Source organism: Anolis sagrei, chromosome 7 (assembly GCF_037176765.1).
Source record: "Anolis sagrei isolate rAnoSag1 chromosome 7, rAnoSag1.mat, whole genome shotgun sequence".
In the NCBI taxonomy this organism is placed as follows: Eukaryota; Metazoa; Chordata; class Lepidosauria; order Squamata; family Dactyloidae; genus Anolis; species Anolis sagrei.
The window spans coordinates 18,538,818-18,558,866 of record NC_090027.1 but is presented as its reverse complement, the minus strand read 5'-3'; the positions used below and the strand labels follow the sequence as shown (position 1 = coordinate 18,558,866).

The 20,049-nt window shown below is 44.0% G+C and overlaps 1 protein-coding gene across 1 annotated transcript in view; it reads right to left on the bottom strand.

The window, feature by feature from the left end:
- The window catches only part of DDX25 (DEAD-box helicase 25), a 29,968-nt gene extending 15,434 nt beyond the window's left edge, over window positions 1–14,534 (bottom strand). Inside the window, exons 1-4 of the mRNA XM_060787281.2 lie at window positions 14,440–14,534; window positions 8,412–8,478; window positions 3,328–3,402; window positions 2,660–2,795 (exon numbers count right to left, since the gene is read on the bottom strand). Of these exons, the coding sequence (XP_060643264.2) occupies window positions 2,660–2,795; window positions 3,328–3,402; window positions 8,412–8,478; window positions 14,440–14,493 (332 nt within the window). The 5' untranslated portion in view covers window positions 14,494–14,534. The remainder of the gene's footprint in view (window positions 1–2,659; window positions 2,796–3,327; window positions 3,403–8,411; window positions 8,479–14,439) is intronic.
- Between the last annotated feature and the right edge of the window lie 5,515 nt (window positions 14,535–20,049).

Sequence of the window (20,049 nt, the reverse complement as noted above, 5' to 3'; positions counted from 1 at the left end):
AAGCCAACACTTTGAATTGTGCCCGGTAACAAACTGACAACCAATGGAACTGGCGCAAAAGAGGAGTTGTATGCTCCCTGAGCGCCACTCCTGTTAGCAATCTGGCTGCTATTCGTTGGGACCATTTGAAGTTTCCAGACAGTCTTCAAAGGCAACCCCATGTAGAGTGCATTGCAATAGTCTATACGGGATGTAACCAGAGCATGGACTACTGTGGCCAAGTCAGACTTCCCAAGGTACGGGCGCAGCTGGCACACAAGTTTTAACTGTGCAAATGCTCCCCTGGTCACCACCGAAACCTGGGATTCCAGGCTCAGCGATGAATCCAGGATCACACCCAAAAACGGAACGACTCGACAATGTTATTGGATAAAGCTTTTAACTAGGAGACTCAAATTGATATATGTTTTTATTGATATTGATTGTTTTACTTGGTTTTATATTTAAATTGATTGTTTTTAAATTGTATTTTATGTCTTTGATATTGACTGTAAACCGCTCTGAGTCGCCTGTGGGCTGAGAGGGGTGGTATATTAATGTAGTAAATAAAATAATTAAATAAGCTGCTGAATTTCTGGTCTGTTCTTTCTATAGTCCCAAGGGCTGAATTTCTGGTCTGTTCCTTCTATAGTCCCAAGGGCTGAATTTCTGGTCTGTTCTTTCTATAGTCCCACCATAAGCTCCTTGGTCTTATCAATGTTCAGAACCAGATTATTGTTCCTGCACTACGAGAGCAGCCATTCCACCTCATCCCGATATACAGACTCATCCCCTTCAGAGATAAGTAAACCCCACCACTGTTGTATTAGCTGCAAATTTGGTAACAATATTACTATGATGGATGGGGTGCAATCCATCATAGTGATACTTACTCAAAGCAAAACTACTGGAATGCACAACTAAGTTTGTTCAATAAACAAGAATATGGCACCAAAATATAATAAAACATGATAGAACTCAAATAATTAAGATTCAATTAATTACACCAAATGACAACAATGAACATAAGAAGCAAAAAGTATATGCAATCAACTGAAAGCAGGAAAATACATTATTAGGTATGCAAAATAGATCCCTGCCACTTGTATTATCTTCAAACTGCTGAGATTTAATAATAATAATAATAATAATAATAACAATAATAATAATAATAATAATAATCTTTATTTATACCCTGCCACCATCTCCCCAATGGGGACTTGGAGCAGCTTACTTGGGGCCAGGCCCAAACAACAATGACAATAAAGAAAACCAAAACACAACCGAAAACGCAAACAATAAACAACATCATAATTAGGTTCTTGTGGGTTTTTTCAGGCTATATGGCCATATTCTAGAGGCATTTTCTCCTGACGTTTCGCCTGCATCTATGGCAAGCATCCTCTGAGGTAGTGAGGTCTGTTGGAATTAGGACAATGGGTTTATATATCTGTGGAATGACTGGGGTGGGGCAAAGAGCTCTTCTCTGCTGGAGCTAGGTGTGAATGTTTCAACTGACCACCTTCATTAGCATTTGAAGGCCTGGCTGAGCCTGGGGGAATCTTTTGTTGAGAGGTGTTAAGAAGTGCCTGGTTGTTTCCTCTCTGCTGTTTTGCTGTTGTAATTTTAGAGTTTTTTAATACTGGTAGCCAGATTTTGTTCATTTTCATGGTTTCCTCCTTTCTGTTGAAATTGTCCACATGCTTGTGGATTTCAATGGCTTCTCTATGTAGTCTGACATGGTGGTTGTTGGAGTGGTCCTGCATTTCTGTGTTCTCAAATAATATGCTGTGTCCAGGCTGGTTCATCAGGTGCTCTGCTATGGCTGACTTCTCTGGTTGAAGTAGTCATGTTCCTTGATTCGGGTTTGGGCATTGCTGCGTTTGGTGGTCCCTATGTAGACTTGTCCACAGCTGCATGGTACACGGTAGACTCCTGCAGAGGTGAGAGGATCCCTCTTGTCCTTTGCTGAACGTAGCATTTGTTGGATTTTCTTGGTGGGTCTGTAGATGGTTTGTATGTTGTGTTTCCTCATCAGCTTCCCTATGCGGTCAGTGGTTCCCTTGATGTATGTCAGGAACACTTTTCCTCTGGGTGGATCTTCATCTTTACTCTCGTGGCTAGATGCAGGCGAAACGTCAGGAGAAAATGCCTCTAGAACATGGCCATATAGCCCGAAAAAACCCACAAGAACCTAATGATTCCAACCATGAAAGCCTTTGACAATACATTGAACATCATAATTACATAAAACATATGAATACATAACAATATAAGAATTACAATAGACACAGGCACAGAGACAATGGGCGGGCTGCATGTAATGATTAAAAAACAAACTAATTAAAACTAATTAAAAACTCAGACAAGATAAAAGAGAGAAGCAGAGTCCAGATTTAACCATCTTCCAAGACATTCCATCTAGAGCTCCAGATATTAAACCTTTTGCGCCTGCCGATTATGCAAAGATCTGGGAACAAATGTGTAACAGAAGAATGGAAAGAGACTGGCAAAAGAATGCACAGATGGCAAAAAGACTAGGAAAAGATACTAAGAGGTGTTTCAGTTTTAAACTGGCATGGTAATAACATTTCTAACATGCAATGCAGTTTTTAGGAGAAACACTACTACAGAAAGCAATCATGAAAAAAAGTAAGTGAATTTTGACTACATTACTCACAAATGCAATTCCTCAAAAGTTTTCACAGAAAACAGTGGTGATCTGGGATCCCGCTGCAGAACCTCCACATTGTGACTGGATTCCACTAGAGATTTTCTTATCAACTTATTTAAGAGGGAGGCTTCATCCAAAGTCACTGCGTTTGGTGAAAAAAATACAAACACCATCAGTTTGGAATATGAAATACAGGATTTTGTTTCTTTTGGGAATGGGATTAGAAAGAAAAGATAAGTCTGCAAAGAGAGAAGGTGAGCATGTCCTGATGCAACCCCTAGTTATTTGAATACAGTGGGAAAACTAACTGCGAACACTGACTATCCTGTGATGAATTTCTCCATACTAAATACTTGCATCTATGGGGATTACCCATTTCATCATCCGTACCAAGTGTGGGGAATGCCTGAACTGCTAGATATAACTGTACTGCAACCCCCATCGGCGCTGGACAGCATAACAGATGATGAAGGATAGTAGGAACGACAGTTGGTCTGAAGGCCTCACATTCTACACTCTTAATCCATAATTATGCCCCATGTTCAAAGTCTTGCACAAAAGTCAAATATTTTAATGAATTAAAACTATTCCCTACATGATGTGTTGTTTTAGCAACTGAAGAATCTTACAAATTACAAACTAAAACTAAATACTTATTATAATTGTAGTCTTACCTCTGTCATCATCCTCATCGTCATCATTATTCAAAATTGCCATGTTTCTATTGCTGGTTGTTTCATTATGTCTCCCTTAAAAAAAAAAGGATTGTAGAGTTTACAGTAGAATGTAACACTTCACAGGTAACCGAGCAAAGATTCTCGTCAATATTGATGGGGAATCTGATCTATTAGGCTCCCACTGGAGCATTGCAGCACACCCAAATACCTGGGAGTCACTCTGGACCGTTCTCTGACCTACAAGAAGCACTGCCTGAATATCAAGCAAAAAGTGGGTGCTAGAAACAAGATCATATGAAAGCTGACTGGCACAACCTGGGGATCACAACCAGACACAGTGAAGACATCTGCCCTTGTGCTATGCTACTCTGCTGCTGAGTATGTATGCCCAGTGTGGAACACATCTCACCACGCTAAAACAGTGGATGTGGCTCTTAATGAGACATGCCGCATTATTACGGGGTGTATGCACCCTACACCACTGGAGAAACTACACTGTTTAGTCGGTATTGCACCACCTGACATCTGCCTGGAAGTAGCAGCCAATAGTGAAAGGACCAAGGCAGAGACATCTCCAGCTCATCCCCTCTTTGGGTATCAGCCAGCACGTCAACGACTTAAATCTAGAAATAGTTTTCTAAGATCTACAGAAACACTCACTGGAACACCTCAGCAAGCAAGAGCCCAAAAGTGGCAGGCTCAAACCCAGAACCTCAACCAATGGCTGATACCAAATGAGAGACTCCCCCCTGGGCACACAGAAGACTGGGCGACTTGGAAGGTGCTGAAAAGACTGTGCTCTGGCACCACGAGATGCAGAGCCAACCTTAGGAAATGGGGCTACAAAGTGGAATCCACAACATGCGAGTGTGGAGAAGAGCAAACCACTGACCACCTGCTGCAATGCAATCTGAGCCCTCCACAATGGAGGACCTTTTTGCGGCAACACCAGAGGCACTCCAAGTGTCCAGATACTGGTCAAAAGACATTTAATCAACTTCCAAGCTTGCAAACTTTGTGTTTTTTTTAATCTGTTTGTTTGTTTTGCTCTGTTAGAAATATAATACAATGGTCTGATTGCCCCTGACACAATAAATAAATAAATAAATAAATACCTATTAGGCTCAAAAATAACCCTCATTTGGGGTGATTCCACCATAAATATAGCAGAGTACTAGAAGTAAACTTCATAACCAGGAGAAATTTACATGTGGCAAGCTAGGATAAGCTTTCTCTCCATAGGATGGCAATGATTGCAGACTCAGAACTTTAGGTTCAAAAGTATTTATTGAAGTAAAAAAAATATTGATAGAAAAGGTCTTAGAGCTAACTAACTTATTAAATCTTATCTTCTGAAGAAGTAAAAGGATAAAAAGTTTTTAAAAATCCATGCAGCTACATTTTGTCTAAAGAGAGAGGCAAAATGTGTCCTCACTGGAAGGAAGAAAAAGCAGAAGAGACTGGAAAATGGTGAATGCCCACATGGCCAAGCCCAGGGCAATAGAAATACATTTTAAAAGGAAGTTCACTCATAGAGATTCCATTGTTACATCTTCAAATAAAAAGGGGAAGGAGACAGGAAAAATGCATAGGAATGTGATTTTGTATCTCTAAAATCAGGTCAGTAAATAAAGAGCAACACCTCCCAACATATAAAAAGGGGGAGGAGACAGAGAAAAAAAACATGCATAGGAATGCGTGGAAGAGGAATCCCTCAGCCTAATCCTCTCTCTAGTCTATCTACTCATTGAGGACTGGAGACTTGATGACACAAGAGACTTGTGCAGTCCAGGGATGAAACCAACAAATATCAAAACAGAGAATTATCTCACTTGCCCAGTTAAATTACTCGTAAGGGAGAAATAAACCTTCCTTGAATGTCAGGGAACGCCTCAAGATTGTGAAGCAAAAACTGAGAATTCATCAATTTGGTCATCTCTATAGTCTAAAGTAATATATTTCTTTCCTTTTTCAGGGGGTGGGCAGCAGGTAGAAATGAAGAGTAAATGTCCAGGAAAGGACACATATACTTTATTCAAAATGCTAGCAACTGCACAACAGAAAGATTTGCATGTGAAACCATTAACAGAAGAGACAGTATCAATCCTAGTGCATATTGTATAGTAGGCATGTGCAATCCATGTTTCTAAATGGTTCTAAATTACTTACAAATTCTGGTGGTGAAAACTAGGAGGCGCTGGTGCTTTGCTTCGACAGTGTTGCTAAAGTTCTGGTGGTGAAAATTTCAGAACTCTAACAAAATTTCATTATAAATGGCATACAAATTGGTTCTGTCATAAAAATCATCAATAAAGAAATAATAATGAAATTTTGAAAGTTTTGTTAGAGTTCTGAAATTTTCACCACCAGAACTTTAGCAACACTGTAGAAGCAAAACACCAGCGCCCCCTAGTTTTCACCACCAGAGTTTTAGTTTTGTAAGTGCTTTAGAACCATTTAGAAGCATGGATTACACATGCCTACACATATAAAACATTCAAATCCAACATGAATTTTTGCTACTATATGCTGTCATTTTCAGGACCACATGGAGGTAATGCCATTGCTTATAACACACTTCAGAAGAGTTCAGATTTGTCAACACTGAACTGAACATTTTATCTAAATTAGTCTAATCCTTAAAACAGTGGTTAATACTATTGTTAGTCCCGTCAGGTGTTGGGTATATGCCTTAAAGTGACCTGTCAACTTGTGCCAACCCTATGAATTTCATAAGGTTTTCCTAGGCAAAGGTGGTTTTGCCAGTAGTCCCTCTAAATTATAGTCCACAGCACTTGGTATCCATTTGTGGTCTCCTATCCAAGCACAGGGCTGACTCTGCTTAATGACTCTGTGTAATGTCTTCTTCATGACTTTATCCTATCTCCTGTCAACGTCATCTAAGCTAGTGGTAGTAAAGGTTTTCCTCGACATTAAGTCTAGTCATGTCCGACTCTGGGGGGTGGTGCTCATCTCCATTTCTAAGCCAAAGAGCCGGCGTTGTCCATAGACAACTCCAAGGTCATGTGGCCAGCATGACTGCATAGAGTGCCATTACATTCCCGCAGAAAAGGTACCTATTGATCTACTCACATTTGATTGTTTGTGAACAGCTAGATTGGCAGAAGCTGGGGCTAACAGCAGGAGCTCACCCTGCTCCCCGGATTTGAACCGTCAACCTTTCAGTCAGCAAGTTCAGCAGCCTCGCGGTTTTACCCACTGCTCCACCAAGGGGCCCCCAAGTGGCACATTATTACATTTTACAGCTCTGAACTGCCTGAACACAAGTGCAAACTCATGACTGCAAGAAGTAACAGACATATATAGAAGTACTGGACCAGAGTGAAGAGAGAGGGGGCCAGGGGACAATTCCATCTTGTCTCCTGCATATGTCATCAGTTAGGGACCCCTCCTGCAGCACCAACTGCCGCTCTGGGCCAGAGTAAAGAGAGAGGGGGCCAGGGGACAGTTCCATCTTGTCTCCTGCATATGTCATCAGTTAGGGACCCCTCCTGCAGCACCAACTGCCGCTCTGGGCCAGAGTGAAGAGAGAGGGGGCCAGGGGACAATTCCATCTTGTCTCCTGCATATGTCATCAGTTAGGGACCCCTCCTGCAGCACCAACTGCCGCTCTGGGCCAGAGTAAAGAGAGAGGGGGCCAGGGGACAGTTCCATCTTGTCTCCTGCATATGTCATCAGTTGGGAACCCCTCTCCCCAGCACCCTGCCGCTCTGGGCCAGAGTGAAGAGAGAGGGGGTCAGGGGACAGTTCCATCTTGTCTCCTGCATATGTCATCAGTTGGGAACCCCTCTCCCCAGCACCAACTGCCGTGAAGAGAGAGGGGGCCAGGGGACAGTTCCATCTTGTCTCCTGCATATGTCATCAGTTGGGGACCCCTCTCCCCAGCACCAACTGCCGCTCTGGGCCAGAGTGAAGAGAGAGGGGGCCAGGGGACAGTTCCATCTTGTCTCCTGCATATGTCATCAGTTGGGAACCCCTCTCCCCAGCACCAACTGCCGCTCTGGGCCAGAGTGAAGAGAGAGGGGGCCAGGGGACAGTTCCATCTTGTCTCCTGCATATGTCATCAGTTGGGGACCCCTCTCCCCAGCACCAACTGCCGCTCTGGGCCAGAGTGAAGAGAGAGGGGGCCAGGGGACAGTTCCATCTTGTCTCCTGCATATGTCATCAGTTGGGAACCCCTCTCCCCAGCACCAACTGCCGCTCTGGGGCAGAGTGAAGAGAGAGGGGGCAGGGAACAGTTTCCATCTTGTCTCCTGCATATGTCATCAGTTGGGGACCCCTCCCCCCAGCACCAACTGCCGGTCTGAGCCAGGCTGAAGAGAGAGGAGGCGAGGGGATAGTTCCATCTTGTCTCCTGCATATGTCATCAGTTGGGGAACGCTCCCCCCAGCACCAATTGCCGCTCTGGCCCAGAGTGAAGAGAGAGGGGGCCAGGGGATAGTTCCATCTTGTCTCCTGCATATGTCATCAGTTGGGAACCCCTCTCCCCAGCACCAACTGCCGCTCTGGGCCAGAGTGAAGAGAGAGGGGGCCAGGGGACAGTTCCATCTTGTCTCCTGCATATGTCATCAGTTGGGAACCCCTCTCCCCAGCACCAACTGCCGCTCTGGGCCAGAGTGAAGAGAGAGGGGGCCAGGGGACAGTTCCATCTTGTCTCCTGCATATGTCATCAGTTGGGGACCCCTCTCCCCAGCACCAACTGCCGCTCTGGGCCAGAGTGAAGAGAGAGGGGGCCAGGGAATAGTTCCATCTTGTCTCCTGCATATGTCATCAGTTGGGAACCCCTCTCCCCAGCACCAACTGCCGCTCTGGGCCAGAGTGAAGAGAGAGGGGGCCAGGGGACAGTTCCATCTTCTCTCCTACATATGTCATCAGTTGGGGACTAATAAACTTTATTTGTATCCCGCCACCATCTCCCCGATGGGGACTCGGTGTGGCTTACATGAGGCCAAGCCCAAACAACAATTCCATAAAATAAAACCGAAAACACAAATAATAAACAATAATAACGTAATTACATAAAACAAATGTAAACAAAAAACAACCAAGGATTCCCTTACCCGAAAAAGAGAAAGACTGAGGACACCTGGCATTCTTCAGAGTGGTGGAGGAGGCAGGAGGTCTAAGCTAAAGAGGAGACGACAAGAACATTAAACCTCTGAGATGTTGGAATCCAACAATGCTCTGCACAAGAAACATTGCCTCACAGAGATGGTGGGAAAACAGCAGACAGGGGTTGGAAAGCTTCAGGCCGGAGTTTTCCAAACATTTCATGTTGATGACACACTTTTTAGACATGTATTATTCTGCGACACAGAAATTCAGTTTTGCAAGCAATCCGGAAGTCACACCAATCTCTTATAAGTTATGTGGACACATACATACATTGTAACAATGAAATGTACGGGGACTCAATATATCTCATGCAAACTTTTCACTTATATATATATATATTTTAAAAAAACATGAATCACTGGGTTGCTGTGAGTTTTCCGGGCTGTATGGCCATGCTTCTGAAGCATTCGCTCCTGATGTTTTATGGCCAGAAATCCTCAATTGCTGTGAGTTGTCTGGGCTGTATGGCCATGCTCCAGAAGCATTCTCTCCTGAAGTTTCATGGCCAGAATTACTGGTTGCTGTGAGTTGTCTGGGCTGTATGGCCATGCTCCAGAAGCATTCTCTCCTAAAGTTTCATGGCCAGAATAACTGGGTTGCTGTGAGTTGTCTGGGCCCTAGGGCCATGTTCCAGAAGCATTCTCTCCAGATGTTTTGCCCACATTTATGGCAGGCATCCTCAGAGGTTTTGAGGTCTGTTGGAAACTAGGTGAGGTTTATATATCTGTGGAATGTCCAGGGTGGGAGAAAGAACTCTTGTCTGTTTGAGGCAAGTGCGATTGCTGCAATTGGCCACCTTGATTAGCATTTAATGGCCTAGCAGCTTCAAAGCCTGGCTGTTTCCTGCCTGGTGGAATCCTTTGTTGGGAGGTGTTAGCTGTTCCTGATAGTTTCCTGTCTGGAATTCCTCTGCCAGATTTTGTTCATTTTTAATGGTCTCCATTCAATGCTAATCAAGGTGGGAAATTGCAACATTCACACTTGCCTCAAGCAGAAAAGAGTTCTTTCTTGCACAGATACATAAACCCCACTTGCCTAGTTTCCAACAGGCCTCACAACCTCTGAGGATGCCTGCCATAGATGAGGGTGAAACGTCAGGAGAGAATGCTTCTGGAACATGGCCATGCAGCCTGAAAAAATCACAAAAACCCAGTGATTCCGACCATAAAAGCCTTCGACAACACATGATTGACTGCCTATTTTACATAGACTCAGAGGTTTCTCTTTATGTTTGTGTGAGACAGCTATATACTGCAGATGACATATTAATGCAGGAGTCCCCAAACTAAGGCCCAGGGAGCGAATATGGCCCTCCAAGGTCATTTACCCGGCCCTCGCTCAGGGTCAACCTAAGCCTGAAATGACTTGAAAGCACACAACAACAACAACAACAACAACAACAATCCTATCTCATCAGCCAAAAGCAGGTACACACTTCCCATTGAAACAATAATAAGTTTTTCATTTTAATTATTGTACTGTTTTAAAGTGTTTTTTTGCCCTACAAATTAGATATGTGCAGTGTGCATAGGAATTCATTCATGTTTTTTTTTTCAAATAATAATATGGCCCTCCAGCAGTTTGAGGGATTGTGGCCTGGCCCTCTGTTTAAAAGGTTTGAGGACCCCTGCTCGAATGTATTGGAACACACAGTTCGGAAAGCTGTGCTTTAGGTCAACCTGAACCTTTTTCCTTCTATGGCAATCTATTTTGCCCTTGCCGTGAATAATCCAGAGATGTCAAACTCCAGGTGTTTGGGTCTCCAACTCCCAAAAGCCTTCAGAATGCTCTTTGATTGTAGGTGAACTATAAATCCCAGCAACTACAACTCCCCAATGTCAAGTCTATTTTCCTCAAACTCCACCAGTGTTTACATTTGGGCATATTAATATCATGTAATGTAATGTATTGTATTGTATATACATATAATATTGATAATATTAAAATGTAATACAATATAATACTAATATGTTATAATTATATATGTTATATTACATGTAATATTACTAATAATATTACAATATAATGGTATAGTAATATATAATACTGATATTTTACTATGCTAATAATATAATATGTATACATATCTTGTAAGCCGCTCTGAATCCCCTTTGAGATGAGAAGGGAGGCATATAAATGTCGTAAATAAATAATAAATAAATAAATATTGAATAATCGTGCTAAGTTTGGTCCAGATCCATCATTGTTTGAGTCCACAGTGCTCTCTGGATGTAGTAAACTACAACTCCAAAACTCAAGGTCATAGCCCAGCAAACCCTTCCAGTATTTTCTGTTGGTCAAGGGAGTTCCGTGTGCCAAGTTAAGTTCAGTTCCATTGTTGGAGGAGTCTGGAATGCTCTTTGATTGTAGGTGAACTATAAATCCAAGCAACTACAACTCCCAAATGACAAAATTAATCCCCCTCCCCAACACCACCAGTATTCAAATATGGGCATATCAGGTATTTGTGTCAAATTTGGTCCAGTGAATGAAAATATCAGATATTGCATACAGTACTTTCTGTTGGTAATGGGGGTTGTAATGGGGGTTCATCTACATCCAGAGACCACAGTGCTCTGTAGGTGTAGGTGAACTACAACTCCAAAACTCAAGGTCAATGCCCACCAAACCCTTCCAGTATTTTCTGTTGGTCATGGGAGTTTTGTGTGCCAAGTTTGTTTCAATTCCATCGTTGATGGAGTTCAGAATGTTCTTTGATTGTAGGTGAACTATAAATCCCAGCAACTACAACTCCCAAATGCCAAGTCAATTTTCCCCAAACTCCACCAGTGTTCACATTTCGGCATAGTGAGTATTCGTGCTAAGTTTGGTCCAGATCCACCATTGTTTTGAGTCCACAGTGCTCTCTGGATGTAGTAAACTACAACTCCAAAACTCAAAGTCAATGCCCAGCAAACCCTTTCAGGATTTTCTGTTGGTCATGGGAGTTCTGTGAGTCAAGTTTGGTTCAGTCCCATTCTTGGTGGGGTTCAGAATACTCTTTGATTGTAGGTGAACTATAAATCCCAGCAACTACAACTCCCCAATGTCAAGTCAATTTTCCCCAAACTCCACCTGTATTCACATTTTGGCATAGTGAGTATTCTTACTAAGTTTGGTCCAGATCCATCATTGTTTGAGTCCACAGTGCTCTCTGGATGTAGTGAATTACAACGCCAAAACTCAAGGTCATAGCCCACCAAACCCTTCTAGTACTTTCTGTTGGTCATGGGAGTTCTGTGAGCCAAGTTAGGTTCAGTTCCATTGTTGGAGGAGTCCAGAATGCTCTTTGATTGTAGGTGAACTATAAATCCCAAGAAGAGAAAAGTAGGTATATAGTATAAGTAATGGACTATCCACTTCTGTAGAACTTCTCTTAAAGATATTGAATTTGGTAACACTTCATTCAAGTATTACCATACCATTAATTCTCTTATTCATTTTAAATAACAATATTGACAGAAAAGGAATATGAAACACCAAAACACAGTTTTACTACAGACTTGGTAATATTCTCAAGCTCGCAACTGATTAAAGAACACCACATGTAAAGATGCTGCATGGACAGGAATGAGAAGGCACAGCCAAGCAAACAGGGAGATTACCTGAGGAAGTATCGAAACTGGCCTGTACCCGGGAAACCAGCTGTACTTGCCCCGGCATTACGGACTACTTGGCCATCCCTGTTATCCAGAAATAACAACCTTGATAAATATTGATAAAAGACTGTGACAACTACTCTGTTACAGAGCGGGAAGGAACTCATTCAAGAGCAACTCAACGTTGATATTACTCATATGAAGAGTAATCTGCCCTTGCGCTGTGCTACTCTGCTGCTGAGTATGCATGCCCAGCATGGAACACATCTCACCACACTAAAACAGTGGATGTGGCTCCTAATGAGACATGCCGCATTATCACGGGGTGTCTGCGCCCTACACCACTGGAGAAATTACACTCCTTAGCCGGTATTGCACCACCTGACATCCGCCGGGAAGTAGCAGCCAATAGTGAAAGGACCAAGGCAGAGACATCTCCAGCTCATCCCCTGTTTGAGTATCAGCCAGCACGTCAACGACTTAAATCTAGACATAGTTTTCTAAGATCTACAGAGACACTCGCTGGAACACCTCAGCAAGCGAGAGTCCAAAAGTGGCAGGCTCAAACCCAGCACCTCAACCAACGGCTGATACCAAATGAGAAACTCCCTCCTGGGCACACAGAAGACTGGGCGACTTGGAAGGCGCTGAACAGACTGCGCTCTGGAACCACGAGATGCAGAGCCAACCTTCAGAAATGGGGCTACAAAGTGGAATCCTCGACATACGAGTGTGGAGAAGAGCAAACCACTGACCACCTGCTGCAATGCAACATGAACCCAGCCACATGCACAATGGAGGACCTTCTTGCAGCAACACCGGAGGCACTCCAAGTGGCCAGATACTGGTCAAAGGACATTTAATCAACTACCAAACTCACAAGTTTTGTATTTTTCTGTTTGTTTGCTTTGTTCTGTTAGAAATGTAATATAATGGACTGGTTGCTCTGACATGACAAAAAAAATATATGAAGAATTTGTACTACTGCCACTTGTGTATAATAATATCAAAGTAAAGCGTTACTAGAATGTATATCTTGATGTTAAGAGTGTGGTAGTAACTTGATTTAGAGCTTGATGTTAAGAGAGTGTTAGCAACTTGATCTAAAGCTTCTGGAACACTTGAGAATATTATCAAGTCTGTAGTAAAACTGTGTTTTGGTGTTTCAAATTCCTTTTCTGTCAATATTGTTATTTAAAATGAATAGGGAATTAATGGTATGGTAATACTTGAGTGAAGTAGGATCTTGTGGGTTTTTTCGGGCTATATGTCCATGTTCTAGAGGCATTTCTCCTGACGTTTTGCCTGCATCTATGGCAAGCATCCTCAGAGGTAGTGAGGTCTGTTGGAATTAGGACAATGGGTTTATATATCTGTGGAATGGCTGGGGTGGGGCAAAGAGCTCTCTGCTGAAGCTAGGTGTGAATGTTTCAGCTGATCACCTTCATTAGCATTTGAAGCCCTGCCTGAGCCTGGGAAACTCTCTTGCTGGGAGGTGTCAATCTGTGCCTGGTTGTTTCCTCTCTGTTGTTTTGCTGTTGTAATTTTAGAGTTTTTTTAATACTGGTAGCCAGATTTTGTTCATTTTCATGGTCTCCTCCTTTCTGTTGAAATTGCCCACATGCTTGTGGATTTCAATGGCTTCTCTGTGTAGTCTGACATGGTGGTTGTTGGTGTGGTGTGGATGCTTGCCATAGATGCAGGCGAAACATCAGGAGAATTGCCTCTAGAACATGGCTCTATAGCCCGAAAAAACCCACAAGAACCTAGTGATTCCAGCCATGAAAGCCTTCGACAATACTTGAGTGAAGTGTTACCAAATTCAATATCTTTAAGAGAAGTTCTACAGAAGTGGATAGTCCATTACTTACACTATATACCTACTTTTCTCTTCTTGGCATATTATAGACATCTGTGTATTAGGAACTATAAATCCCAGCAACTACAACTCCCAAATGACAAAATTAACCCCCCTCCCCAACACCACCAGTATTCAAATTTGGGAGTATTTGGTCCAGTGACTGAAAATACACCCTGAATATCAGATATTTACATTTTGATTCATAACAGTAGCAAAATTACAGTTATGAAGTAACAACACAAATATTATTATGGTTGGGGGTCACCACAACATGAAGGACTGTATTAAGGGGTTGTGGCATTAGGAAGATCGAGGGAATTCTGGGAGTGGAAGTCCTCAACACCAGAGAGGCTGAAAGCCAAACTTTGGACTCCAAGTCCCAGAATCCCTGGCCATTGGCCAGAGCAGCTGAGGCTTCTGGGAGTCGAAGTCCAATTAAGAGAGAAGGCAAGAGAAGGAAGGAAGAGGCAGGGAAGGGCCTACAAAGCCTCAAGGCTTGTCCCTGTTGCTCACCAGGGACCCCCTCCCCACCGCGGCCTTCTTCAAGGCGGCCTGCGCCTCCAGCATCTTCCCGGCCTCGAAGCAACGCGCCGTCTGGCACGAGGAGGACTGCGAGACGCGCCTTCGCCTCACTGCGGCTGCGCACAGGGCGGCCAGGACTTTAAAAGAGGCGGGGCCAAACCGAAGCCGTTGGCGCCAACGAAAGCGTTTCTCCGTTGCCATGGAGACCGTGGAACGAGCTGGCGCCATCCCCCAACAGGCGCTCCAGCCGCGTCGGACTTCAACTCCCAGAAGCCTCGGCTGTAGTGTGCAATTATGAAAGGTTCTGGGAGTTGAAGTCCCAAATGCCTGGAGGGGCCAACGTTTGGGAAACATTGTTAATGAGCCCCCGGTGGCACAGAGGGTTAAACCCCTGTGCCGGCAGGACTGAAGACCGACAGGTCGCAGGTTCGAATCCGGGGAGAGGCGGATGAGCTCCCTCTGTCAGCTCCAGCACCTCATGCGGGGACATGAGAGAAGCATCCCACAAGGATGATAAAAACATCAAATCATCCGGGCGTCCCCTGGGCAACGTCCTTGCAGACGGCCAATTCTCTCACGCCAGAAGCGACTTGCAGTTTCTCAAGTCGCCCGAATCTGGGGAGAGGCGGATGAGCTCCCTCTGTCAGCTCCAGCTCCTCATGCGGGGACATGAAGGAAACCTCCCACAAGAATGATAAAAACATCAAATTATCTGGGCATCCTGGGAAACGTCCTTGCAGATGGCCAATTCTCCCACACCAGAAGCAACTTGCATGGGGAGTTGTAGTCCCCTGGGCAACGTCTTTACAGATGGCCAGTTCTCTCACACCAGAAGCGACTTGCAGTTTCTCAAGTCACTCGAATCCGGGGAGAGGCGGATGAGCTCCCTCTATCAGCTCCAGCTCCTCATGCGGGGACATGAGAGAAACCTCCCACAAGGATGATAAAAACATCAAATCATCCGGGCATCTTGGGCAACGTCCTTGCAGATGGCCAATTCTCTCACACCAGAAGCAACTTGCATGGGGAGTTGTAGTCCCCTGGGCAACGTCTTTGCAGATGGCCAGTTCTCTCACACCAGAAGTGACTTGCAGTTTCTCAAGTCGCTCGAATCCGGGGAGAGGTGGATGAGCTCCCTCTATCAGCTCCAGCTCCTCATGCGGGGACATGAGAGAAGCCTCCCACAAGAATGATAAAAACATCAAATCATCCGGACATCCCCTGGTCAACATCCTTGCAGATGGCCAATTCTCTCACACCAGAAGCGACTTGCAGTTTCTCAAGTCGCTTGAATCCGGGGAGAGGCGGATGAGCTCCCTCTATCAGCTCCAGCTCCTCATGCGGGGACATGAGAGAAGCATCCCACAAGGATGATAAAAACATCAAATCATCCGGGCATCCTGGGCAACGTCTTTACAGATGGCCAATACTCTCACACCAGAAGCGACTTGCAGTTTCTCAAGTCGCTCGAATCCGGGGAGAGGCGGATGAGCTCTCTCTATCAGCTCCAGCTCCTCATGAGGGGACATGAGAGAAACCTCATCATCATCATCATTTAATAACATATTAATCGCCCTCCATCCGAGAAGATGATAAAAACATCAAATCATCCGGGCATCCTGGGCAACGTCTTTGCAGATGGCCAATTCTCTCACACCAGAAGCGACTTGCAGTTTCTCAAGTCGCTCAAATCCAGGGAGAGGCGGATGAGCTCCCTCTGTTAGCTCCAGCTCCTCATGCGGTGACATGAGAGAAGCCTCCCACAAGTATGATAAAAACATCAAATCACCGTCTTTGCAGATTGCCAATTCTCAGTGTGGTGCAAAGTTTGGTCGAGCTGCATTACATAGACAGTGTGGATGCACAGCCGGGACTATAATAATAATGGGTTGCTATGAGTTTTCCAGGCTGTATGGCCATGTTTTTAAATTGTTTTAAATTGTTTTTAAATTGTGTTAGATTTTAGCCTTTTCTTGTAAGCCGCTCAGAGCCCCAGGGGAGTGACGGCATATAAGTTTGAATAATAAATAAATAAATATTCCAGAAGCATTCTCTCCTGACATTTCACCCACATCTATGACAGGCATCCTCAGAAGTTGTGATATAATTATTATTCTTATATTTATTTTTATTTTATATTTATTTATTTATTTATATTATTTATATGTATTGTGATTTATTTACTTTGCTTGTATACCGCAGTTTCTCAGCCCGTAGGCGACTCAACGCGGTTCACAACAAGAGCAAAAAGTCAATCCAACAACATACAAAATTTAAAAAACCATTAACACCATAGTATACATGGTAATAACACATCAATACCAACACATTAACAAATCGTGATCCAAATTCGTTGTCCATAGTTCCGTTCCTATATTCCTATATCCTATATTCATCGTGTACATTGCACTGTTTATCCGAACGCCTGTTCAAACAGCCAGGTTTTTAGTTTTCTACGAAACACCATTAACGAAGGGGCTGATCTAACGTCCATGGGAAGGGTGTTCCACAGCTGAGGGGCCACCACAGAGAAGGTCCTGTCCCTCGTCCCTGCCTGCCGTGCTTGTGACGCAGGCGGGATCGAGAGCACGGCCTCCCCAGAAGATCTTAGCGTCCTGGTGGGTTCATAGACAGAGATACGTTCGGATAGGTAGCTTGGGCCAGAACCGTTTAGGGCTTTAAAGGCCAACGCCAGCACTTTGAATTGAGCCCGGTAGCAAATCGGCAGCCAGTGGAGCTGGAGCAGCAAAGGAGTTGTATGCTCCCTGCGCTTCACTCCTGTTAATATCATGGCTGCCGAGCGTTGGACTAGTTGGAGCTTCCGAGCCGTCTTCAAAGGCAACCCCACATAGAGAGCGTTGCAGTAGTCTAATAATAATTGTGGCAAGTTCTTGGTGGGATGGGCATACCAAATCACCTTGTCTCTCTCCTGAGGAATCTGTAAAAGGACCAAGTAGCAAGTCAGAACAACAGACTGGTTCAAGATTGGGAAAGGCGTACGGCAAGGCTGCATACTCTCACCCAACCTTTTTAACGTGTATGCAGAACACATCATGCGATGTGCGGGGCTGGATGAATGCAAAGCTGGGGCGATAAATGCTGGAAGAAACATTAACAACCTTAGATATGCAGATGATACCACTTTGATGGCTGAAAGCGAGGAGGAGCTGAGGAGCCTTCTATGCAAGGTGAAAGAAGAAAGCGCAAAAGCCGGGTTGCAGCTAAACTAAAAAAAAACCAAGATTATGGCAACAAGAATGATTGACAACTGGGAAATAGAGGGAGAAAACGTGAAGGCCGTGACAGAGTTTGTATTTCTAGGCGCAAAGATGACTGCAGATGCAGACTGTGGCCAGGAAATCAGAAGACGCTTACTTCTTGGGAGGAGAGCAATGTACAGTCTCGATAAAATAGTAAAGAGTAGAGACATCAGACTGGCAACAAAGATCCGCCTAGTCAAAGCCATGGTATTCCCTGTAGTCACCTACGGATGTGAGAGCTGGACCTTAGGGAAGGCTGAGCGAAGGAAGATCGATGCTTTTGAGCTGTGGTGTTGGAGGAAAGTGCTGAGAGTGCCTTGGACTGCGAGAAGATCCAACCAGTCCATCCTCCAGGAAATAAAGCCCAACTGCTCACTGGAAGGAAGGATACTAGAGACAAAGTTGAAGTCCTTTGGCCACATCATGAGGAGACAGCAAAGCCTGGAGAAGACAATTATGCTGGGGAAAGTGGAAGGTAAAAGGAAGAGGGGCCGACCAAGGGCAAGATGGAGTGACTGCACTGACCTTGAAGGAGCTGGGGGTGGTGACGGCCGACAGGGAGCTCTGGCGTGGGCTGGTCCATGAGGTCACGAAGAGTTGGAAACGGCTGAACGAATGAACAACAACAATAATATAATTATAACATTATAGTGCTATATTATATTATAATAGTAATATAAACTTGTAATAATATATTATTATATTATGTTGTCATAACATATTATGGTCATATAATATTATTAAATATTATAGTAATAGGGTTGTTGTAGGTTTTATGGGCTATATGGAGGCATATAGAGGCATTCTCTCCTGACGTTTCGCCCACATCTATGACAGGCATCCTCAGAAGTTGTGACATAATTATAATATAATATAGTAATAATAATAAAATTATAACATTATCTATATAAATAAAAATGTAATGTTCGTTTGTGGGATTAACAAAACTCAAAAAGCACTGGATGAATTGACACCAAATTTGGACACAAGACACCGAACAGGCCAATGTATGTCCTTCACTCAAAACATTGATTTTGTCATTTGGGAGTTGTAGTTGCTGGGATTGATAGTTCACCTGCAATCAAAGAGCATTCTGAACTCCACCAACAATGGAATTGAACCAAACTTGGCACATAATTCTCCCATGACCAACAGAAAATACTGGAAGGGTTTGGTGGGCAGTGTCCTTTGGTTTTGGAGTTGTAGTTCACCTTCATCCAGAGATCACTGTGGACTCAAACAATGATGGATCTGGACCAAAATTGGCACAAATACTCAATATGCTCAAATGTGACCTCTGGTGGAGTTTGGGGAAAATAGAATCTTGAGATTTGGGAGTTGTTGTTGACGGGATTTATACTTCACTTACAATCACAGAGCATTCTGAACCCTACCAACAATAGAATTGGGCCAAACCTGCCACACAGAACCCCCATGTGGGCCACAGCAATGTGTGGCTGAGGACGGTTAGTAGTTCTATCATATTAATACAAAGTTGTAATCATATATTATTATATTAGAATCATAGAATCAAAGAGTTGGAAGAGACCTCATGGGCCATCCAGTCCAACCCCATTCTGCCAAGAAGCAGGAATATTGCATTCAAATCACCCCTGACAGATGGCCATCCAGCCTCTGTTTAAAAGCCTCCAAAGAAGGAGCCGCCACCACACTCTGGGGCAGAGAGTTCCACTGCTGAACGGCTCTCACAGTCAGGAAGTTCTTCCTCATGTTCAGATGGAATCTCCTCTCTTGTAGTTTGAAGCCATTGTTCCGCGTCCTAGTCTCCAGGGAAGCAGAAAACAAGCTTGCTCCCTCCTCCCTGTGGCTTCCTCTCACATATTTATACATGGCTAACATATCCCCTCTCAGCCTTCTCTTCTTAAGGCTAAACATGCCCAGCTCCTTAAGCTGCTCCTCATAGGGCTTGTTCTCCAGACCCTTGATCATTTTAGTCGCCCTCCTCTGGACACATTCCAGCTTGTCAATATCTCTCTTGAATTGTGGTGCCCAGAATTGGACACAATATTCCAGGTGTGGTCTAACCAAAGCAGAATAGAGGGGTAGCATTACTTCCTTAGATCTAGACACTATGCTCCTATTGATGCAGGCCAAAATCCCATTGGCTTTTTTTGCTGCCACATGATATTGTTGGCTTATGTTTAAGTTGTTGTCCACGAGGACTCCAAGATCTTTTTCTTACGCACTGCTCTTGAGCCAGGCATTGTCCCCCATTCTGTATCTTTGCGTCTTTCAAGGTTCCACTATGTGCATGGGAGGGAAAAAGAACTCCATTTCCCATAAGCCTTTGCGCCACGTGTTTTATGGGGCGGAAGGGAAA